Source organism: Lepidochelys kempii, chromosome 4 (genome assembly GCF_965140265.1).
Source record: "Lepidochelys kempii isolate rLepKem1 chromosome 4, rLepKem1.hap2, whole genome shotgun sequence".
NCBI classification, from domain to species: domain Eukaryota; kingdom Metazoa; phylum Chordata; order Testudines; family Cheloniidae; genus Lepidochelys; species Lepidochelys kempii.
In genome coordinates, this window is record NC_133259.1 from 90,578,895 (window position 1) to 90,596,751 (window position 17,857).

The window sequence follows — 17,857 nt, forward strand, 5'->3', positions numbered from 1 at the left end:
CTCCTTCATCACTGGAGATGGGCTGGGGAGCAGGTGGAGTGGGTAGCTGTTGCGCTACGGAGATCCCTCAGTGCCGAGCAACGGCAACTGCGGCACTAAAGAGACCTCTATGTCTTTGTGGTGTAGAAACTGTTGCAGAGCAGCTTGTTTCTGTGGCGGCAGTGCTGTTGGTGCAGATGTGGTCTGCTTTGCTGCCAGCCTTGGTTGAGACTGTCAGTGCCATTTTCAGTCTGTCAGTCGGTGCCAATGATTGAGTTGGTGCTAGCATTGCTAGTGGCACAGGTCTCGGTGCCGAGCCCCACACCAGGGTGGTCGATGCCGTGAAGGAGTGGTGTTTCGAGTCTGTGCCGGTGCGGGGGGGGGTGTGGCAGAGGAGGGACGGTGCCAGAGGAACCTGGAGCCTCAAAGATGCAAACTTTAGTTGAGCTCGGCATTGAGGATAGCAACCTCCCCAGGGACCTCTTCTTTTTCTGAGTATCCTTATGAGGGAAGGTCATGGCTTGCTTCCTGGACGATTTGGAAGACTGAGCACGCACATGAGCAGAGGTCTTGTTTGGGGAACCATCTGATATTGGTTTTGGTCCCTGAGGAGAAAGCTGAAGGGACTTTTCCATCAAAATCACCTTGAGGCGGAGACAAATGCAAAGTACTCCAATTAGGAAGGAACAATCAGTTGCACACACATACAAAATGGGAAATGACTGCCTAGGAAGGAGTACTGCTGAAAGGGACCTGGGCATCATAGTGGACCATAAGCTAAATATGAGTTAACAGTGTAACACTATTGCAAAAAAAGCGAACACCATTCTGGGATGTATTAGCAGGAGTATTGTAAGCAAGACACGAGAAGTAATTCTTCCGCTCTACTCTGCACTGATTAGGCCTCAACTGGAGTATTGTGTCCAGTTCTGGGCACCACATTTCAGGAAAGATATGGACAAAATGGAGAAAGTCCAGAGAAGAGCAACAAAAATAATTAAAGGTATAGAAAACGTGACCTATGAGGGAAGATTGAAAACACTGGGTTTGTTTAGTCTGGAAAAGAGAAGACTGAGAGGGGACATGATAACAGTTTTCAAGTACAGTAACTCCTCACTTAACGTTGTCCCAGTTAACTGTTTTGTTGTTATGTCGCTGATCAGTTAGAGAACATGCTCATTTAAAGTTGCACAATGCTTCCTTATAATGTTGTTTGGCAGCCGCCTGCTTTGTCCACTGCTTGCAGAAAGAGCAGCCCGTTGGAGCTAGCTGCTGGGGCTTGGAACCAGGGTCAACTGGCAGCCCCCCATCAGCTCCCCTAAGTTCCCTGTGGGGCAGCCTCCCAGCAAGCTATCAATTGCCAGGCAGTTCAGGTATCCCTCCCCGCACTGCCATGTGCTTCTTCTTCCCTCTGCCTTGGAGCTGCTCCCAGGAGCCTCCTGCTTGCTGTGCAGAGGGTGGGGGGGAAGAGGGGTTCTGATGTCAGGGTGTCCCACTCCCCCTGCACCCCATCTCCACAGAGTGGGGAGAGAGGGGCAGGACAGGGTTCAGGACAGAGGGAGCTTGCTGGCAACAGCTGCTGTCTCAACTTGCTGATCTACTTAAAAAGGCAGTGTACTTAGAGTGGGGTCAGGGTACTTAAAGGGGCAATGCGCATCTCTTTCTCTCTCTCTCTCTCTCTCTCTCTCTCACACACACACACACGAGTGTGTCTCTGTCTCATTCTCTCTCTCTCTCTCTCTCTCACACACACACATGCATCCTGCCATCCGCACACCTTGGAAAGTGGAGGGAGTGTTGTGCTCCAGTGGGATAGCGTGGGTTCATCATGTTCAGTTTCCACAGGGAATGTTTGCAGCCACTGCTATGCTGTGTCTCCTCCCTCCATTCCTGCTGCCTTGTAGAGTGTGAGGCTACATTAACAACAATGTGTTAACCCTTGAGGGCTCAGCCGAGTGCTACTTCATTATCTAGCAGTAAGGCATTCCCTGGGAAATATCCCACCCTCTGACTCCACCACCTCAACCAAACTTCACAATCATCATTGCTGTGTACAGTATTAAATTGTTTGTTTAAAACTTATACTCTGTGTGTGTGTGTATATATATATAGAGAGAGAGAGAGAGAGAGAGAGAGAGAGAGAGAGTCTTTTGTCTGGTGAAAAAAAATTCCCTGGAACCTAACCCTCCCTATTTACATTAGTTTTTATGGGGAAATTGGGTTCGCTTAGCATCGTTTTGCCTAAAGTAGCATTTTTCAACAACATAACTACAATGTTAAGCAAGGAGTTACTGTACATAATAGATTATTACAAGGAGGAGAAAGAAAAATTGTTGTTCTTAACCTCTGAGGATAGGACAAGAAGCAATGGGCTTAAATTGCAGCAAGGGTGGTTTAGGTTGGAGATTAGGGAAAACTTCCTGTCAGGGTGGTTAAGCACTGGAATAAATTGCCTAGGGAGGTGGTGGAATCTCCATCATTGGAGATTTTTAAGAGCCGGTTAGACAAAACACCTGCCAGGAATGGTCTAGATAATATAGTCCTGCCATAAGTGCAGGGGACTGGACTAGATGACCTCTCGAGATCAACTTCCAGTCCTATGATTCTATGATCTCTGTCATGCCATGCCCTGGCTTACAAGGTTGTACAGCACACACAATGTTGAGGGATGAGTCTCCCCCAAACAACAGACACACGAGTGGCTCTCTGAGACAGGCATCGCCTCACAGCACAAGTCCCAGCATATAAACCCGGGCGAGCCAGGCATCGTGGCCATTAAAAGTTTCCCAACAGAGAAAGAGTGGGAATGATAGCAATTAATTTTTTTTGAAAGAACAGTATCCAAGTAAGTAAACTAGACTTACTAAACTACAACAAATCTAAATATTGCTACAGAGAGAAAAAACAAAGAGGCAGCACTGCCACTGAGCTCCATCTACAGCCGAGGACGGTGGGGAAGGAACTCAATGGGTCGAGTCGTGCACGGGTCGTGCGGCATGAGGCACCAACGGCGAGATACCCGCTGCGCAGGCAGGCCCCAAGCCAGCACTGCCACAGCAAATCTCCCATCTGCAGTGCAGGGACGCACGGGCACCTGAGGTGGACACTACTTCAAGAAATATCATTCTCTTCAGGTTACTCCTGAGAAACTGAGCCTCAAAGAGGGAAAGTGGCCCAATGTCTGTAGCAGACCAAGGAACTAGGCCCAGACTTCCTGACTCCCAATCGCCACAAGACCTTCGCCACAAGCTCATGCGTCTTCCCTGTCACTGGCCCGGGGCCTGCATTTCAGGGTGCCTGGGTGTGTGCCAGACTCATCCACACACTCGCCGCCAGGCTGAGGCTGCTCTGGGCCAGGGTCACGCCGAGCGGGGCTCTTCTGAGAGTCCCAGGGGAGCCGCAGGGTGAATTCCCGACCCTGCCCCCTAGAGTTCAGGCCGGACATGAGCAGCGCGGGGTGCCCAGCCCGGCGGGAGGCGCCGAGCCCAGGACAGGGAGCGGCGACAGGCGGCTGGCGCGGCGCTAGTCTCCCCCCGCCTGGGCGGGACAGCAACAGAACAGCGGCAGGAGAAGAAGATGGCGGCGGCGGCGGCGGTAGCTGCCGCCTCGGAGCAGGTCTGTGCCCGCTCCCCACACGGCGGGGCGCGCGGGGGGCAGCCGCCTCCAGGGCTCCCTCGCCATAGGCGGAACAGCCCCAGCGGCGCCCGGGCCCCAGGGAAAGCGGCCGCGGACGAGCCCCTCCCAGGCCGCTGTGCCGGCACCGCCCCCAGCCGTGGCTCCTTAGGGACCCGAGCTCTCAGCCCGGCCGTGCGAACCGGCGGGGACACCAGCGGCATAAACAGCCCCAGGGGAGCCTGCTCCGTGGCCCGCAGAGGAGCGCCGGGCCCCGAGCCTGCCCCAGGCCGGACTCCAGCCAGCCCCTCCTCTGCCCGCGGGCCGCGAGAGCCCCGCAGCGTTCCGAAGAGCCTGTGGCCCCGCTCTGCGCCGAAACCCGTCTGCACCGTGCTCTCCCCTCCCCCAGGGCTGGGCTCACGAAAACCTGCTCTTCCCTGCTGGGGGGAGAAGCTAATTAGAGCCGAGACAGTTGTCTGTATTTAAAGTTGCTGCCCGTGGCGTTTGATGAATGGGTGGTGGCGAGATTGTGTTTTGTGAGTGGGTGTGTGTGGGGGGGTTGTTTTTCTTTGCACATTGATTTTCTGTTACTCAAGTAGTAAAATCAAACAAAAATGCATAGTGCCTGATTTATGCTGAATTTCATTGCAAGCAAACCCTTTCACAGTTGCCTTTTCCTTTCAAGATGATCTGAAAATGTTTCAGAGTTGTGAGGGTGGGTGAGGTAAAATCTTTTTCTGGACCATCTTCCTGTTGATGGAAGGGACAAGTTTGCCTTTCAACCTTGAAAACCGCGACCTCTCTCTCATATCCTGGGATCAGGAGGGTTATAACAGGAGCAAACTTGCCATATCTGGGGTTTTCATTAAAAGCCCAAGCTTCTGGAGTCCAATGATTTCTTGAGCATCTCAGCTTTTTTTCTTTTTAAACTAAATTTCTAGTCCTTATGGTTTCAGAGAATAGTTTGGAAACCTGAACTCAGAAGACAAATAAAATAATGAAATGAAAAATGATTGGCTTAAAAATCATTAGATTTTTTAAATGTCATGATTTTACAGGACCTGATTCTTTTGAGTGCTTGCAGTTGGCAACAGTGTTTTGTTTTTTTAAATGGTATTTTTGCTTCTTTATTATGTGTAAAGGCCTGGAAGGTTTTTGAACACTCCCCCCGCACCTGCTTGTTTAAATACATCTAAAAATATTAGAGATACAAGATTTATTATAAAGGGACTCCAGTTTGTAATCAGATATTCTTCAAAGGACTACTAATTTTTAATTTCTATTTTTAATTGATCTTGATTCTTTGAAAAGTTTTAATTATCATTGTGCAAGCTGTATTACTGTGTTTTCTAAGGCCCCGCATCTACTTGCACAGGCAAGACTGATTAAAAGTGTAGTGAAAGAACTACATTTTGTATCAAGCCTCTCACATTACATTTGTTTGAAAAATTAAGGATGACCAGTCACAATATGTGCAGCCAAGAAAAAACATCGCTTTTTGCTATGCTATAATAGAACTTTGTTATATATAGTGCTAGCTGTTGGTAGGGGTAAATGACAGAAATTTAGGTTTCAGAGTAACAGCCGTGTTAGTCTGTATTCGCAAAAAGAAAAGGAGTACTTGTGGCACCTTAGAGACTAACCAATTTATTTGAGCATGAGCTCACGAAAGCTCATGCTCAAATAAATTGGTTAGTCTCTAAGGTGCCACAAGTACTCCTTTTCTTTTGACAGAAATTTAGATACTCATTCAAAATATTGAAATACTCTTCATACATCTGAAGTGGGTATTCACCCACAAAATCTTATGCTCCAATACATCTGTTAGTCTATAAGGTGCCACAGGACTCTTCGCCGCTTTCATTAAAAATGTACATTGGAATACAGATTCACGTATAGGAACAGTGTCTGTATATTTATATAATAGGAAAAAGCGGTTTTCCTATTCACATAGTCTGAATTTTGTTAATAAAATGTACATTTGTTGTAACATCTCAACATAGGAGTAAATGTCTTTTTCAATCTCTCACTTGATAAATCAGTATACAGCTGTGTAGTTTATTGTAAATAGAATTGTGATCATATGCTTCATTTTATTTAATTTGTTCTAGTGTGATGGTTTGTTGACAGTGTTTAAATATGACTTAGGCTGGGTTTTCAGTCTAGTTATCTGAATTCTCGCTCAGAGTAGTGGAGGCTAAAATGATCAAAGGAGTGTCATCATCTGTCTCTGAGAGGAAAAGGGGATGGGGGGGGGAGAGATATACTCTCATAGTTCATCATCCATGGAAGTAACATTAGATGTGGCCTGAAGAGAGAAAGGAGTCACTATGTGCCCAGTCTTGCAACATTATTCTTGGGAGAATTTTGTGCCACTGCGCAATGCAGAATTTTGCAGAAATTAACATTGTGCATGCAGAATTTCCTTTCCCCCACAGAAATGCGCTGGACCCAGCAGAGCTCAGCTCACACATAGAAGACACTGCTGGAGGGAGGGAGAGGGAGCTAGAGGGTTCCTAGCAGCTGCAGTTCCCAGAACGCTCTGAGAGAAGGAGACAGTGGCTTGCAGGAAACTCCATGCAAACCTGGGACCAAGCATCAAGCTGTTTCTCCCTCTGGATCCCTGGACTCTGGGGCGGAGGGGGACAGGTGTCTGGGCTGGGGGGGAGTGGGCATGGCTGGGCTCTGGGGGGTAGAGGTGTGGGTATCTGGGCAAGGGGGAGGCCCACGACTGGGCTCTGCGGGTAACTGGGCTGGGGGTCCCCATGACTGGGCTCTGGAGGGGAGAGGGTGTGGGTGTATTGGCTGGGGGCACTGTGGCTGGGCTCGGGGGGGGGGGAGGGGTTGTGAGCATCTGATTTCCCCCCCCCCCTCACCTCCAGCTGGGCTCTGGAGGGGGGTGAGGAGGGAGGCAGAGAACAGGAATAGGGTTGTCATAGGGGTTTCTCTAACTCTCTACTCCTGGGGGAATTTCTGTGTGTGTGTCTGTAGTGTTACAGACATATTTGCAGACAAGTATTTTGAAATAAATTACCAAAATAATTGAAACTGGTGTGATTATGTAGTTTTATTATGCCAAATAAAATTTGTAGAATTTTAAAATATTGTGTGCGGAATTTTTATATTTTTGGTGCAGAATGCCCCTGGGAGTAAAACATTTATTATGTTTAAGTTAGACTTGCATGTGAGTAAAATTGATCTGCAGAATGTTTGCAGGATTAGACCTCAAAATAGCATCTTGCTGTATTGAAAGAGAAGAAAAATAGGGAGAAAGAACAAGGTACCATAAGGTTTTGTACAAAGCTCTAAAAATATGGGAGTCTTATAACCCTTCCACTTTCTATCCCTGAGAATACTTTATATGAAAGTATTCCCTACCTGTTAATTTGCCCTCCAGTAATATCAATGAAAGTGATACTGTCACCTTGAGATCTAGTCAGTTCAAAACAGTAAGTTAAAACTATTTTTAGTTATACATGCCCACGAGTTTCCCTACTAGTTTTTTGTGGTTTTACAATGTTTTTTCTCTTCCCTTTTCCTGAAGCGAAAGACCCCCAGAAACAGAGAAAACTGACTATGCACAAAATGGTTTTAAATTTAATTTAATTGGTTTTAAAGTGCCTCTGTAGTGGTGTTACTTAAAAATAGATAAACTAAACGTTGGGATAGCAGACAAATATTCCACTGGTTCAAACTCTTACTTTTGTTATAAATTTTGATTACCTGTAAAATAACCATTTACCCATGCTTTGTGTCATGCTGTAGCAAAGTTCTAATGGCCCTGTGAAGAAGTCTATGCGTGAGAAGGCTGTGGAGCGGAGAAACATTAATAAAGAACACAACAGTAACTTTAAGGCTGGATATATCCCAATTGATGAAGACCGTCTCCATAAAACAGGCTTACGGGGCAGGAAAGGCAACTTGGCTATTTGTGTGATTGTTCTCCTTTTTATTTTGGCTGTCATCAATTTGATTGTGAGTATAATACTTAGGCTGCAAGTGAGTTTGGGCATGCTTGTTTTACTTTTTATTGAGTATTTACTAAATAAATATAAACTTTCTCCAGCATAGATCAGAATACTTTGGAAAGCACAATCTTAAAGTGTATTAAGGGGGATTACTTTAATTTTTTCCCTACATTTCCTGCTTATTTTTAGTCTCAAAAAGATTATTTCAAGGTGTTTTATTGTGGGGTTTTTATTAGCAAGAAGTCCCCAATCTTTTTTTTTTTCCTTGTCTTTTCCTTAGTATGACTAATCAGACCAATGATTTTTTCCTCCATTCCTTCCCAAAGTTCTCTGTTGTTATTAAAAATAGCATTATAACATTGCAAGATGTTCTACAGAGATTAAAAAGACAGTTCCTTCCACGAAGAGCTTAAACGCTAAATCTTATTTTTACATTCTCTCATCTAAGAGGCCACATGTATCAAGACCACAACCAAGCCTATGCCCCTAATATTAATCAGGAACAGGAATCTTCTGATTATTTCCACTCCCAGAGCTGTACATGACAAACAATGCAAATTATTACCAGTGCAACGTTCAATACAATTATTCTGAATTAATGTATGCAATGAAGTGCTCTCAACCCATCAGATCACAGGAATGTTGTATAGTTACTAACTGAACTGTATATTAGTTTTCAGAATTCATCCTGTACAATTTGCACTCTGATTTGCTACTGCAATTCACTATTTTAATACCCACCTTTGCGTCTCATCTCCTCATAGTTAGGCATTTCAGTATACCATCAACACTGAAGGGTCCTTTTTTTTAACTCAAGACTGGGTTAACAAACACCTTTCACGCTGAGTTTATTTAGCTTAGAATACAGCCAGTATCTCAAACAGGAAGATGTCTCAAGCCATCATCCACATTACTTAATTTCAGAGTGTTCAAGTGTAGGGAGAATGTAGGTTTTTATAATATTTTACAAACTATTTTAGATCATATTTGAGATGGGTTAAAAATAACCATATATTGTGATTAACTGCATTTCTGTGTTTTCAGTGGAAAGAAAGCATAAACATAGTAAAGCAAAGGAAAATAGTTTCTTTAAAACAAACTTCCTTTCACACACCCATTGTAAAAATCTCTAGTACTTAAATCATTTGTATGCTTGTGGTTATTTTAAATGTAATAACTAATTAAACGCTCCTTTTAAAAAAAGTATTTTGACCACTCTGTTTTCCTGCATCTGTAGTATTAAAATAAATATGAAACTATGCTTGTGTTACTGTTTTAGATCACACTTGTCATCTGGGCTGTGATTCGTATTGGGCCCAATGGTTGTGACAGCATGGAGTTTCATGAGAGTGGCTTACTGCGATTTAAACAAGTATCCGACATGGGAGTTATACATCCATTATATAAAAGTACAGTAGGAGGCAGGCGTAATGAAGATTTGGTTATCACTGGAAATAACCAGCCTGTAAGTTACATCATGAGCTGAACATATATGGTAAACAATATGGGGGAATTGCATTATTATTATTAATCATAACTATAGTAAAAATGTTTTTGTCATGTTTTAAAATAATTTTAATGATTTGTTTCCGCAGATTGTATTTCAGCAAGGAACAACAAAACTTAGTGTGGAAAAGGACAAAACCTCCATTACCAGTGATATTGGTATGGAATTTATTGACCCAAGGACACACAATACTTTGTTCAGCACAGACTATGAGACTCATGAGTTTCATTTGCCAAATGGAGTGAAAATTTTGAATGTACAGAAGGCATCTACGGAGAGGGTATGAGCTATTTTAATAGCTCACTTTTTCTTTTATATAAAGGCTAATTATGGAATTGTTTGTTATTGCAAAGTAGGAATGCAGTTTGTGTTGTGACATATTCAAGTAAATACAGAAGTATAACCAAAAAAGTATTTTGACATGAAGTAACTGTTGCAAAATGTAAACAGTAAAATCCTGAAGAAAAGTTGTAATAAAGTTATGTTCTTTTTGTGGTACACTGTTGCAAGTAAGAGAATAAGTTAAAATAAAATAAAATGCTTTAACTAACCATCCTAACATATCAGGACCAGAATACCCAAATTTATTTTTCTGTTTGCCATTGGAGTTTTCCTGTTTGATCATGCACCAGCATTATTGATTTTTACAGCTAACTGGTCCAGAAATAGCTTGTTGTATAATTATTACTGTTCAGAGGTTGTGGAGAATTCAGATTTTTTTAAAAAAAACTCAATTCTTTAAAAATACCACACGCACACGTGAGTACACACAACCTGTGCCTATTGCTTTCTTTTCCTTGGCAATAGATTTGTAATAATCAGATGACATTATCCAGCACATGATAACAATTTTTTATGTGCAGTTAAACTGAAAAGTGAATGGCATTGCAGGGTTCCATGTTTGTTAGATTGACTTCCAGATCAAATGTGCCCCATTTATTAGTAAAAAAGATGATGTTTTCCAGCTGCCAGCATTACAAATTCAACATGGGATCTGAAAATCAAGCTCTGAGGTTTTTCTTCCACATCACCATCTGTAATAAAGATTCTTCAGGCCACATTAAGACCTTAGGGCCTGGCTACACTGGAAACTTCAAAGCGCTGTTGCGGGAGCGCTCCCACGGCAGCACTTTGAAGTGCAAGCGTGGTTGCGCGCAAGCACTGGGGGAGCGCTCTCCCAGCTCTCCTGGTAATCCACCTCCACGAGGGGATTAGCTCCGAGTGCTGGAAGTGCAGCTCCCAGCGCTCAGAGCCTGTTTACACTAGCACTTTAAAGCACTCTGACTTGCGCTCAGGGGGGTGATTTTTCACCCCCCTGAGCAAGCAAGTTAGAGTGCTATAAAATGTAAGTGTAGCCAAGCCCTTAGTCACAACTATACAACACCATTGCCTTCAGTAGGTTTACACAGATAACTGGCTGTGTACTTAGAATTTAGTGAACAATTCTGTTGATGACGTACAAGAAGGAATAGAATCCAACTCACTCTCTCAGTGATGTTTACGCTGCAGAACTAACAGGAATAAAAAGTAAACTTATTTTTGTACCTAAGTAAACAGATTTAACTCTGAATACACACAAGGAACAAATCTGATGGGTAAGGAGGAATCATTTTCATATAATTACTTTTCAGAATAAGAGAGACTTATAAGGTAGGTTAAATTTGGCACCTAAACAACTTATATGTTCCTCTAAATTCTCTAGCACAGCAGTTCCCAAACTTGGTTCACAGCTTGTTCAGGGTAAGCCTCTGGCGGGCTGCAAGATGCTTTGTTTGCCAGAGCATCTGCAGGTATGGCTGTACTTAATCCTAGCCAAGTGATGTGCAAGTGTAAGTTAGCTGACAGTCTAGATAATTAAACTTTTTACTGTGACACAGAAATTTTCCAAGATCCTTGTTTCTAGTCATGACTCATTGTTCAGAGCAGTAAAAAATTGTAGAAACTTTAAAGGCATAGGGAAAGGGATATGCAACATGCATTGACTGTGTTATATTCAAATTTTTAGCAGTGTGGCTATTATTTAGGGAACTAATTTAACAAAATTACTTAAAGACAAGCAAAAATGGAACTTTTAAAACTCTGTTTACCATTATTTCATTCTTCTTGCATATTTTTTCCCTTTAAGATTACCAGCAATGCTACCAGTGACCTAAATATAAAGGTTGACGGACGTGCCATTGTTCGTGGAAATGAAGGTGTTTTCATCATGGGCAAAACCATTGAGTTTCGTATGCATGGTGATATGGAACTAAAGGCAGTAAGTATTTTATATTGACAAAATTATTTCTAATAGCTCCATGTTAAAACGAAGAAGAAGAAAAATTAGGCTCTCTCATTTTTTTGGATGGATTCAAATCTGTAAATTCAGGATAAAAATATAGTTTAGTAGCAGTTCAATTAATTGTAGCATTATAAAAGCAAATGTAATAATTTAATTATTCATCTTTTGAAATAGTGACTGAAAAACTTTGAGTTAGTAATTATTTCATACTGTATGCTTTTTGATGTTATGTTAATGATGTGGACAATCTGAAGTGGAGAAGAGGTTAAAGGGAAAAATATTAGATTTTAGAAGATTGATGTTTAAAGTCTGGTTTGTTCTGGTTCACAAGTGAAGATAAGCTTGGTGGGCTCATTGTATTGTGCATCACACATCTAACTACCACAAAATGAGTAGTGTGCTCGGTATTGGCCTATGAGTGGAATAGCAAGGTATGCTGCGGGTCAGAACTGAGATGTATGAGCACTACGTTCACTCGTAATTTTTTTTAAATAAAGTTCTTATGCAAAGACTTAAAATATAAACAAAATTAATAACCTTTCTTTTATTATCTTTAGGGTAGCTTTGAAAATAAGCTATTCATTTACATTCTTTTGGAAATAAATATCCTACTTCTATTCAGTGATAAATTGTATAATTATTCTTTTATTAGGAAAACAGCATTATCTTAAATGGAACTGTGATGGTCAGCACATCTCGACTTCCAAGTTCTTATGGGGAAAAGTTTAATAACGTTGACTGGCTGCGCTACAAGCTCTGTATGTGTGCAGATGGAACTCTATTCCGAGTTGAAGTGAAGACCCGCAACATGGGTTGTCAAACCTCAGTCAACCCTTGTGGAACCATACACTAAACGCAAAGTACTGGGACAAGAGCAGTCATGAAGAGAGTTCATTTACGTTTTTACATTTGTGTGTATAAAACAATTGCATGCCAATTATTTCTGTTTACACAACAGTTTATTATAATATTTATTACTAACATTTTTAGCACAGCAGTATTATGTCTGTTGCATAATTTCAGTATTTACAATAGAGTATTTACCATAATAATGGGTCTGATTTAGCAAGATACTTAAGCACATGCTTCAACATACACACTTGATCAAGTACCTTGCTGAATTGAGGCCAGTAAGAGAGATTTACTGGGGGATTGATCCTACAAGATGCTGAGCACCTCCTGCAAAGAGTCCTCAACTCCTTGCCTCTGAAGTGCTGTTTTACTTCCTCTCACCTCAGAACTCTGAGAAGTTGCTGGAATCTGCATGGAGTGAGGTGTAGAGTTGGGAGGATGCACATTTTTCCACCTTGGGCTCTGCAGAGATTCCTTGGATAAAGCAATACAGTTTGCAGCTCTGTTACTTGTTCCACAGAGCCTCTTTTTGGTTGCGCAGATCATTCTGTAAGAAGCGGACTTTGCGGTAACTGGTAAGAGGGAGGCGCTGGCAGCATAGGCTTCATTGGAGCCGTGCTTTGTGGCAGTAACAGGAAACCAACCACAAAGGAACAATTGGGAAGGATCTTTCCAGTTCGTTAGAGATAAACCCTACCGGAAGGGGCCAAAAGGCAAACTAGCTTCTTTTATATATATGTGTTATATGCTGATTTTCAGCCCACCCTCAACCAGACCTTCATTTTTGCACCAGTAATTACTTAGAGTGCAATAAAGGTCCGTCATCTAAGTAACTGCTTTGTAGAGACAATCTGTACCTGACATCCAAGTAACCTTTTCTCCATCTCCAAATAGCCATACTCACTATTTGGATGCAAAAACAGAGGCTAGCTTTCAAAACTATAGCCCTGTAAATGCAGTGAAATCTTTATTCAAATTGCTTCAGTTTTTTTTTGCAGTTGATAAATATTGACTGTTGGAATATTAATATGAACTCTTGACAATTTTCTTTTGATTATTTTCAATTAATTAGAGAAAAGCATATGTTGACTTATTTGATCTTTAAGAAGACATTAAGAAAAATCTGTGCCCAACATTTTAGGTGGAACTGGGACAGTCAACTATTGTATTGTATCTGCTTTGATATTTAGAAGCTTGTCTTCTACTTTGAAAACCCATTTTTTATTTTTATTTACACAGTTTTTTCTTGGGTACCTTAATAAAAAATATTCTATGGTATTCTACAGGTGAGGATTCAAAACACTGTAATAACACTATTGTAGGCCATAGTGATTGAGACCATTACTTTTCTAAATAAAAAAAAAAGTGTAGCTATTTATAATGACTAGAAATATAATAAATTTGTTACTAAGTAAACTGGTATTTAAATTCGAAATTGAGCAGATGTTCTGTAGTTATAATTGTGACCGTAATCTAGGTCCCAATTCTGCATTGTATGGAAGCATCTGCCTAAATTTTACATTATGAGAATACATGCTTAAAAGTTAATGCAAGTTCTTACGTATTGTGATGAATTGGGGTCTTAATGAAACCTTTGCACTTTGAGAATGATGGCAGCTTTTATTAAAACCCTCTTAACTGTTTTTGGAGAGAGAATCATGTATTCCAGTGTAAAAAATAAACTTGCTAATTATAAGGCTTTTATACTTGTTACCTTAGAGACTAACAAATTTATTTGGACATAAGCTTTTGTGGGATATAACCCACTTCATCAGATGCGTGGAGTGGAAAATACAGTAAGCAGATATAAATATACACCACATGAAAAGATGGGAGTTGCCTTACCAAGTGGGGGATCAGTGCTAATGAGGCCAATTCAATTAGGGTAGAAGTGGCCCATTCCCAACAGTTGACAAGAAGGGGTGAATATCAACAAAGGGAAACCTCTCCAGTGCATCATCAAGGATCTACAACCTATCCTGAATGAGGATCCCTCACTCTCGCAGACCTTGGGAGACAGGCCAGTCCTCGCTTACAGACAGCACCCCCAACCTGAAGCAAATACTCACCAGCAACTATACACCACACAACAAAAACACTAACCCAGGAACCTAGCCCTACAACAAACCCTGTTGCCAAATCTGTCTGCATATCTATTCAAGGGACACCATCATAGGACCTAAAAACATCAGCCACACCATCAAGGGCTCATTCACCTGCACATCTGCCAATGTGATATATGCCATCATGTGCCAGCAATGCTCCACTGCCATGTACTTTAGCCAAACCGGACAGTCTCTACGCAAAATAATAAATGGACACAAATCAGAAGTCAAGAATTGTAACATTCAAAAACCAGTAGGGGAGCACTTCAGGCTCTCTGGACACTCAATAACAGACTTAAAAGTGGCCATTCTTCAAGAAAAAAACTTCAAAAACAGACTTTAACGAGAAACTGCGGAACTGGAATTAATTTGCAAACTTGACACCCTCAAATTAAAGACTGGGAGTGGCTGGGTCACTACAAAAAATAATTTTCCCTCTGTTGATACTCACACCTTGTCAACTGTTGGGAATGGGCCACTTCCACCCTAACTGAGTTGACCTCGTTAGCACTGACCCCCAACTTGGTAAGGCAATTCCCATCTTTTCATGTACTGTGTATATGTATCTTCCTGCTGTATTTTTCCACTCCATGCATCTGATGAAGTGGGTTATATCCCATGAAAGCTTATGCCCAGATTAATTTGTTAGTCTCTAAGGTGCCACAGCGGCTCCTTGTTGTTTTTACTGATACAGACTAACACGGCTTCCCCTCTGATACTCGTTACCATTAGTTAGAAATAGTGTTGCTTTCTGTTAGCCACTAGTGATCTTAATAATGGAGGCCATGTAAGTGATTTCCTGTGAATGGTTATTAACAGGCTGTACTAGTACTAGAAATTTCTAATAGGTAATACATATACTAATAGGTATACAAATGTTACATATTAACTTCCCCACTGAATGTGGTACTTATGAAAAGATAAGTAAGGTCTAATCTAATTTTATTGGCTGACACTACACGAAGGTGTGGTAGGCATGTCACAAAAGACAGTCCCAGTCCTACGCTGGGCCCTGGTGATGTCAGTGGGTCTCTGCACGAATGCGGGAGTGTACACATATGGAGCTAATTGCAGGATTGGGACCTTAGTTTAGACATGATGCAACAACTGAGTATGTCAAACAGGAGAGAGGAGGTGGTATTAGGTTGAATGATGGCAACAACAAAATGATTTTTACTCCAGTGGTTTACTTTTAAAAAAACAACAGTGAAAGTAATTGTCTCGCTCACTTTAGACACGGAATAAATGTTGATAACATTTTGCACAGACACAGCACATTTCATTCATGGAGCTTAAACTGCTTTACAGAAGAGGATATTTGTTATCCCTATTAATATTCTTTAAAATATAAATTTACCTGAAACATACAAATTCCTTAGCTATTTTAAGTAGTGGTATATAGAACTTGTGTGTTATAGCTCAACATGGCAAAGAAACAAAATGAAAAGCGCTTAGTATTTTCACCCCATATTACTAATGGCAGACTGATACTTTATGGGCTTCAATTTATAGAAGTTTCATTTTAAAAAGTTTTCAGCAGCACTTTCTGTCAAAGGTATATATAAAATCTGTATGGACACATTGTGGTCATTATATGGTTAATATTGATAACTTTGGCTAATTATGTGCATGACCACATGACTGCATACAGTACCTGGATTTAGAGTTCTTCTCACTGAGGTACTAAATGCAAACCTGTTTGAAAGAACTTATCTCAAAAACCTGTAATAGTGTTAAATTATGTCTTTGGATTTGTTTAAAATGTCCATTTGTAATTTAAAGTTAGCAAAAATAATCTTCATTCCTTTAAGGATTGATATGTATGGTGCTTGCTAATTATTTGTAAATTTTCTTACTATATTTGGTTGCCTTCCATAAACTTTACACAGATTGAAAAAAATATGGATGCGATATACACCCTGTGTTGTGCATTTAATTGTGATTTAACTTCTAACTGCATCCCTTTATATTTTCTGGATGTTTTTGTTTAAGTCGAAGATTTCTTGTGTGCTCCTGTATTTATTTAACAACTAGATACATTTGAGATTCTAGGAATATTGAAGTACAGACTACATGCCTCTGTGTAAAATAGTGTTATGTACTTCCAAAACCTCTTGTTCTTGAAGAAAGTTATTCTCAGCATTTGTAATTATTGTTGTTTCAATATGTAAAACAGAATGTTGAGTTTTTAATCCATATGTTTTTGAAGTGAAACAAATAAATTCTAAAAATCTAGACTCTGCTTTAAAATTTTTTGGAAGTACAGTATGTACTAAATTTAGTTTAAAATATGTTGTTGGTTTAATGATGATACAAGTATTTTATTAACTAAAAACATGAGAATTATTCCATATCTATGTGTCAGATTATGACTGGTAGACTTTGCTCCCTGATAAGTATATACAATAGAGGAAATTGAAGTTCAAAAGTCCCTGATGTTAGTAGTTCACAAGTTTCTGAATGGCTGCGCTACGGACTGATCATCTGTGAGAAAAGTAAGAAAATTTGAAAATAAGTTTTTAGCAACTTCAGACTAAATGCATTTTTCAAAGTAATTGTGACTCTCTTAATGAAACTAAATGTTTAATATGAACTGGCAGTGAGGTTTTTTTTCTTTACTTTAAAGAAATACATTTAAGGTTTTTCTGATTTCTTTGGTCCTTAATTATTATAATTTTGAATATTTATTTCTAGATATTATGGCAAATCCTTATATGAAGGTCATAATTGTGGTCCTTTGCCTGAATTTTACCGGATTGTCAGAGACCAAATCACAGAAGACTGGTGTTGGTATCTATTACAATTCTGACTGCTTGTGGGATGGGAAGTTCTTGATGAATTGTTCTTTCACTGGAAAATCGACTATCCCCACAGACATATCACAAACAGTAACAATTGTTGATTTAAGTTATAATAATATTACTATCTTGCTGTGGTCTAACTGGAGAGATGAAAAATGGAATATCAAATATCTGAATCTTAGTAATAACCTGATTTCTGAGCTATCTTTAAATAGCTTTAGAAATTTACCATTTTTGGAAACTCTAAATCTCAGTGGTAATACCATCCACTATGTCACACTGGATATACATAAACCAGCACACTGGACTGATAAACACAGAAAAGTTCATACTTACAATCTACTTCCTTCTTTAAAAGTCTTGTCCATTGAGAGAAATAATCTTACTGCAATTCCAAGAGGTGAGTAGTACCTAAGAGAATTGACTTCAAATATATAATTTTATAGATTGTTTTAATTAGTTGATTGTGTTATGTAAATCTGAATCTCATTTAATTCTGTGTTACATGTAGTGGACATGAAATATTCATCCATAAAGAGATCAGAACAAGATTTACATGCTTTTCTATGGTCCTAGTCACTGTAGTAGCTGAATGACTCAAACATTAATGAATTTATCCTCAATACCCTGTGAGGTACAGAAGTATTATTTTCAGAGTGGTAGCCATGTTAGTCTGTATCAGCAAAAACAATGATGAGTACTTGTGGCACCTTAGAGACAAACAAATTTATTTGGGCATAAGCTTTCATGGG

The 17,857-nt window shown here is 40.4% G+C and overlaps 1 protein-coding gene across 2 annotated transcripts; it reads left to right on the forward strand.

Moving 5' to 3' along the window:
- Positions 1-3,289: 3,289 nt before the first annotated feature.
- SGCB (sarcoglycan beta) lies at positions 3,290-13,985 on the forward strand. Of its 2 annotated transcripts, none has more exons than XM_073342072.1 (6): positions 3,290-3,594; positions 7,357-7,566; positions 8,839-9,024; positions 9,155-9,346; positions 11,192-11,323; positions 12,000-13,985. In XM_073342072.1, the coding sequence occupies exons 1-6, from the start codon at positions 3,556-3,558 to the stop codon at positions 12,198-12,200; spliced, it is 960 nt and encodes a 319-aa protein (XP_073198173.1). In that variant the 5' UTR covers positions 3,290-3,555; the 3' UTR covers positions 12,201-13,985. The 2 variants fall into 2 exon arrangements, with proteins under 2 accessions (XP_073198173.1, XP_073198174.1); XM_073342073.1 differs by lacking the exon at positions 3,290-3,594 and adding an exon at positions 3,606-4,127.
- Positions 13,986-17,857: the final 3,872 nt, after the last annotated feature.

What these genes read in the sequence shown, in the direction of transcription:
- SGCB (XM_073342072.1), top strand. Translation starts at nt 3,556, where the DNA reads ATGGCGGCGGCGGCGGCGGTAGCTGCCGCCTCGGAGCAG. An exon ending in TGGCTGTCATCAATTTGATT is followed by an intron (nt 7,567 to 8,838) that starts GTGAGTATAATA and finishes TTACTGTTTTAG; the next exon opens with ATCACACTTGTCATCTGGGC. An exon ending in AGAAGGCATCTACGGAGAGG is followed by an intron (nt 9,347 to 11,191) that starts GTATGAGCTATT and finishes TTTCCCTTTAAG; the next exon opens with ATTACCAGCAATGCTACCAG.